The sequence below is a fragment of the Triticum dicoccoides genome, chromosome 3B, assembly GCF_002162155.2.
Source record: "Triticum dicoccoides isolate Atlit2015 ecotype Zavitan chromosome 3B, WEW_v2.0, whole genome shotgun sequence".
In the NCBI taxonomy this organism is placed as follows: Eukaryota; Viridiplantae; Streptophyta; class Magnoliopsida; order Poales; family Poaceae; genus Triticum; species Triticum dicoccoides.
Genome location: NC_041385.1, coordinates 266,645,700 through 266,651,672, shown reverse-complemented (window position 1 = coordinate 266,651,672; position 5,973 = coordinate 266,645,700). Strand labels below are relative to the sequence as shown.

Here is a 5,973-nt window from a genome sequence, read left to right as displayed (position 1 = left end):
CCGAGCCCCTACCTCCCTGGATCCCGGCGTCACTCCACCACCACCTCCTACATCCCACAGCAGCGGCCGCCCATGCCGCATGTGCGTGCCTCCGTCCTCCTCCAGGCGCTGGCAGCGCGCCCCGCCCCACGCCGCCTGCCACATGCGCACCTGCCCCAAACCGCTGGCTCGTCGGCTTTCCAGGCTGCCGCTGGCTTGTTCTTCCTCTGGCCACCACAAGCTCGCCGTCCGTTCATCTTCGCAACTTACTGAAGGTCAGCTTTTTGAAATTGCCATCATGTGTACAACTACGGCAAAATGACCTCTCTCCCGTGCCGCTCTCCTCTCTCTAGCTGATATGGTTTTTTATCTGTACTGCAGCTTGTTCTATTCTGCTTGTTTTTAGAGGAAAAGAGATGGTTCTTCACTGTCTTGCTCGTGTATGCCAATGATGTGACGCGGTTCAGCTACTTGTGCATTTGCACTAATGATAATTCAGCCGTGTTTGCTTGTCTATGGTACTAAACTGACCATGTTACTGAACTTGTGTTCTCGCTAATTCTGTACTTGTGTTCTCGCTAATTCTATACTTGTGTTCACTCTTATGTATTACAGTGGCCATGGATGCACCCAGCGAAGGACAACGATGGGCAAAAAAGTGATAGTGCAGCTGCTTGCCTCCTCTTCATATTCCATACCAGAAAACATCCTTCGCCCCTTTATTTTCTTCAGTAAGTTTTCATTAAAAGACCTCAGAATAGTAAGTAGAAGTTTGACACAAGGACCTACATCAATTCAACTGCAGAAAGAGAACAAGTCCATGAGATTATTATTAAGTTCAAGATTACTACATGGTCCATGTACGTATTTAACAGCAAGTCCATGAATTAATATGAGAAGTACAAAAAATACTGCTGGTGAGAGTTCATTTAAATACCTTATAGTGTTTTTTCAGTACACACTATAGGATTTTATTCAGTTCAATGAATTCCAAATAGAAAAAACTGCAGCTGCGTAATGAGTCTTGAATTTACGTTTCTTCTTGCACTTTGCTCTATGGAGCAAAAGTGGTACAGTGATGATTCGGCTTGGGTGGGCTCTCAAAGTTGGAGACATAATAACCGGTTATTTAGACCTTTCAATCACACGATCACTTGCGGAATATGCTCTGCTTTTCTTTACACCAATTATTTTTAAAAAGTTCAAATTATAAAAGCAGATAAGTCCAGGGTTCATCGACGGAAGTTTGAGAAAAAAGAGATAAAAGAAAAGGAGAGTTTGGAAAATGCGCTAGTATTGGTTGCTACTGTATGCTGTTGCATGAAGTCCCTACTGCTTGCATTGGTGCGCAGCTATTGTTTGTTGGTTCAGTAGGGTGATGTGAGTGTGTGAGAGGGATAGCAAAATGGAATGATCTTCTACATTGACTAAATCATGGCACACTCAATTCAATTTCTTGATTTAGTCCAATTCAATTCCTAATTTTGTTTCAGTTCAAAGACTGCTATTTCTCTTAGTTTCTATGTTTAATTACAAAGTCCATGTACATTAACAGCAAATAAGTTCAAGTATATCAATAGATGGAAGTTCAGGTATATGGAATTTGATGCTTGTTGGGTGTATACAGGAGTTTAAATGGATTTTCTTCTTGTTGAAGCGCCGCCGCGCCGGCCCCCGCGAAGCGCCGCCGCACCGGCCAGCTGCCCCAAAAGTACAGACAGCCGCGGCCGCCTCCTGAGCTCCGCCTTCCAGGCGGACAACATGTCTGCCTCCCGACCTCCGCTGCAATTCGTGGCCTCTTCCACCTGCAGGTCGTTGTCTCCTACTACTGCAGGTCGCTGCCTCCTCCTTCTGTAGATCGATGGCTATCTACTAGGTGCGTGAGCGTGATGTTGAACTGAACGATAAGCATCATCTGAACCATATGGGGGTTTAATCATGTATAGCCACAGCGATAGTGGATGAGAGTACGTTGCTGAGCACCACTCGATGGTTAGTACTACTAGTAGATAGTTGTTGTTAAAATTCTATTTGTTGCTGAGCACCAATCATCAAAACACCATGGTGGTTTGATTTGTTGTTGTTAAAATTCTACTTCAACTTCTGTCACTCTTTTGCTTAATCTGCACTTTCTTTTTTTTGAAGTTGCTTAACTCTACATGATGTGAATAGTTGAGTACGTACTAAGTACTCTGCGCAACTCGCTCCCTTTTCTATTTCCTATGTGTTGCGAGGGCTAAACTACTACCCTTCTTTGTTTCAAAGACAAAATGGTCATCACAAGATTCCCAATGGAGAAAATAAAAGAAGATGGTGGTTTGATATCAGGAAGCAAGTGCTAGTACTATAACAAGTCCAACTCATCATCGCCCAGACCAATGTAAGTCTCTGCCCAAAAATAATGTGCTGCTTACTTGATAGTTTGCAAAACAAGACCGATTATAGCATGTTTTCTGTTTGTATGTATTTGGTTGAACTATTTAAATGTTTGAGTGAAGTTCAAACTTCTTGATGTGTGAAGGTTGAATCAAGTTCAGTTTTGTACGTAAGAGGTTCAGCCATTTTTCTCTACTACTGAAACCAATCATTTGACAGGGAGTTCAAACTTTCTGTACAGGAAAGTGCACATCCTATTTCCCACACTTCTCTATTTTTGATCGCACAAACATTTAAAATAAAATGTTTTATTGAGAAGTTCACACACTACCATCTCAAATGTTCAGGTTTTCTTTTCCGTAAAGTTCATATTTTTTCTAAAATGGAGTACTCTTCAGTTAAATTTTGTAAAAAGAAAAAACATCCTGAATAGCAAGGACAATTCAACAACAAGACCTATAGTAGTTCATCAGTATGTATCCACTAGAAAAAATCAAGTTATGATGTTAGTCTTGGCATTCATCTTTTCAGAATATCGAGTAAATAAGCAACTTCGGCATGCCAATGGGACCTTTTCAGTAAGTGCTTTGACTACAACTGATGGTAGTTGGTACTCTGTGACGTTGCGCTCAGCGGAAGGAGGGCGAGGATATTCATCTTGGCAGTACAACTGCACCCGCCACTGCCGTTCACGACAAGAGCTGCGTGCAGGCCACCCCATGCTCCGCCCTAGATTTTTTTCAATGATCAGGCCGCCGTCGTCATGGTTCCTTCCCCACGGCGGTCGTACTGGTTCATGTGCATTGTCATCGGTCTTTTTTCGGTTGGAGACAGGGAGCGGCCCCAGGGAGCCCCTTCGTTAGTGGTTCATTGGTATCTCAAATATTAAGGTGAGCTTCATAATAGAGTAGCTAGACCTATCTGTCTTCCATTTTACGAAATTTGCTGGTAGCCATAAGTAACTATATGGACAAAATTGGCATCTCCATTTGCCTAAACATGCATAGCACGTGTGATGCTACAGAATTCTTGGGTCCTTGTGCAGAAAAATCATCAGTTCATGTTTCGGAATCCTGTAAGTTTAGATGTATCACTAAATAGGTTCAGAGAAAAAATTCTATAAGTTTGGTGCGTGTGGAGGTTCTTTTGAACTTGAACTTTATAAGAGTTCATTTTTACTTGATTTTTAGTTCAAAATTTGCATTCTTTCAGTACATCAACTTTAATGTGCAGAACATCAAGGAAATCTTGAAAAATTATATGTGCATTCTATGTGTTTTTCTTATGTTTACAAGAATTCTGCACTCATACTGTTATGCATAAGTTCAGGTCACTTGTGGAGTTTCAGATATATGCAATTGAATTAGAGCACCGTGCACTCACCCAAAAGTTTGAAAAACCATTGCTTTCAGTTCTGGTAACATATATTTTTGTTTCAGTTTTGCTAATTCTTTCTCCAATGGCCTTTACATAGGATGTGATATAGTTGTGTACACCTTTGCAGGCTTTTCCCGTTCAAGTTTTGCTAACAAAAATAGATTTGTAGCAGTTCAACATAAAGAAGTGAAATCTGTTGGTTGATGGGAAATAATTCACTTATATATGAAATTTGCAGGGGAAACATAATAAGTTCTAAGAAAATAAATATAGAAGTTCATATTTCGAAACAAATGAAGTATTTGGGAACTAAAATGAAGTATTTTAAAGTACAGAACTTCTATTTAGGTTTCTTCGTATACTTCTAATGTTACTATGCATGAACTTGTCGTTATTTTTACATGTTTTACATGATTATGATCATTTCGACATTGACAAAATTATTTCACCTTGTATGCTTTTTCCGTTCATCTTACAGGTTGAAGGAGCTCCCTTCCGTTCAATGGATTCAACAAAATAATCCATGCTGCCTACTAGAACTTGCGTGTGTACTGTGGCGTGTGTGCTGATGCATGCCTGGTGTCTGATGCGGAATGCGAGCATGTACACAAACTTAACTGAATGATATCCAGTAAGTGAACTCAATGTCCTCCTGTATCTGAACGGCAGGGGAGATGCATCATGTACAAAAAAATGGTAGGATCTTGAGGTGTTGCTGCTACTTCTTTCTTCTCATGCCCTACTGCTGCTCCATTCGATTCTATGCTACTTATATGAGAATAATTGATGGTTTATAGGTGCTTGTTGAAATGGTTATGAGAACCAATTTTTGTTGTTTGGTATTTGGTATAATAGGCAAAGAAAGGATACCCTATGTTTCCTCTTGCCGAATAGATTTATTTGAAGTTCCATTTTTCCAGCAAGTGTATGGCCCGATTCTCTTGAAAATGTTATAAAATCCACAAGTGCTGCAGCAGTGCCGCCACACCTCCGGTTTCTCTTTGGTATATTTTCCATATTCTGCAGCAGTTATTTAGTGCATGATTTGACAAAAAGACCATCAGTTCAATTACTAAATTACTAAAAATATTTTTTGTTTCTTAGTTCACTCCAGCGGGCTTCTCGTACCGTTGATGCTCCTAGTAATGTTGCAGCTTGATCCTCTTGGATTTCTATTTGTTTCTTAGTTCTGGTGAAGTAGGTGAACTGATTTTGGGGCCACTTCTCTTACTTTGTGCAGTGACAGAGAACTTGGTGCCGAGGAATGGAGCGCAAGTACGGATGGTGCTTCCATAATCTTAGGCGAGCTTGCGAATCTGTAGCACCCTGGTGATTTTAGTAGTGCTATTAGTCATGGAGTGAACATGGACAGATGAATGCGTCGCTAAACAGGGCTGCCGAATTTGCATTATCACCATGCTTTTTCCATTCGTATTCAGGTTGCAAAAATGTTCTTGTAGTCGATCGATCTATCCAGTGGATTCAGTCCAGATGCTAGCTTATTCTTGGGAAGTCTTGATTTGGAGGAAAAAATCATGTTGACTAGCTGTTGTTATGCCTCAAAGCAGAGACTTTATCTTACATTTTGATATCTAATGTTGGTTTATACTTCTCTGAATTTATTTATCCATTATGCTCTATTACTAGAACATCATTTACTTGTTTTCTGCCGCGCGCCGTCCCAGCCTCCCTCCGCCGCCGCGCACCGCCATCCCCGCCCCGAGCCGCCACCCTTGAGCCCCTCCGTCGTGCGCGGCCACTCCAAGCCCCGCCGCCCTGCGCCTGTCACCCCCCGCCTTCTGCAGCATCCTACCGACCGGACCAGCCGCCGGCTGAATCCAACCTCGCCCCCGAGCTTCGTCTTCTTCCTCGCCGAGACACGCGACAGCCACCCCAGTTCGGGCATAGTAAGTACCTTAGTACGAGTTAAAAACGGTGGTCCGTTCGGAATAAAAGAAATGGCAAAAATTCGAATTATAAAAATTCAAGCAAAAAAAGAAACCCCATGAAAATCCTGCTTAGTAAGTACCTCAGTACAAGTCGTAATATGAGAGAAGTTCAGAACATCGTTGTCAAAAAAATGTTGAGTTCAAAAAAAACAAAAAAATATTTTCTTTTTGAATAAAATATCATTCAGTTCAATGATACAAACCATGCAAGTACAGGGGCGATGATACAATAAACCGTTGAAAATTTACGAGCAAAAATATTACCCAAAACAGAGCAAAAGCTAGTTAGTGA

The 5,973-nt window shown here is 41.4% G+C and overlaps 1 protein-coding gene across 1 annotated transcript in view; it reads left to right on the top strand.

The window, feature by feature from the left end:
• LOC119279520 overlaps positions 1–5,386 on the top strand; it is a 13,994-nt gene extending 8,608 nt beyond the window's left edge. The window contains exons 2-9 of the mRNA XM_037560738.1: positions 6–254; positions 361–497; positions 595–710; positions 1,637–1,813; positions 2,245–2,359; positions 2,989–3,245; positions 4,211–4,363; positions 4,973–5,386. Coding sequence (XP_037416635.1) covers positions 6–254; positions 361–497; positions 595–710; positions 1,637–1,813; positions 2,245–2,321 — 756 coding nt within the window. The 3' untranslated portion in view covers positions 2,322–2,359; positions 2,989–3,245; positions 4,211–4,363; positions 4,973–5,386. The remainder of the gene's footprint in view (positions 1–5; positions 255–360; positions 498–594; positions 711–1,636; positions 1,814–2,244; positions 2,360–2,988; positions 3,246–4,210; positions 4,364–4,972) is intronic.
• Positions 5,387–5,973: the final 587 nt, after the last annotated feature.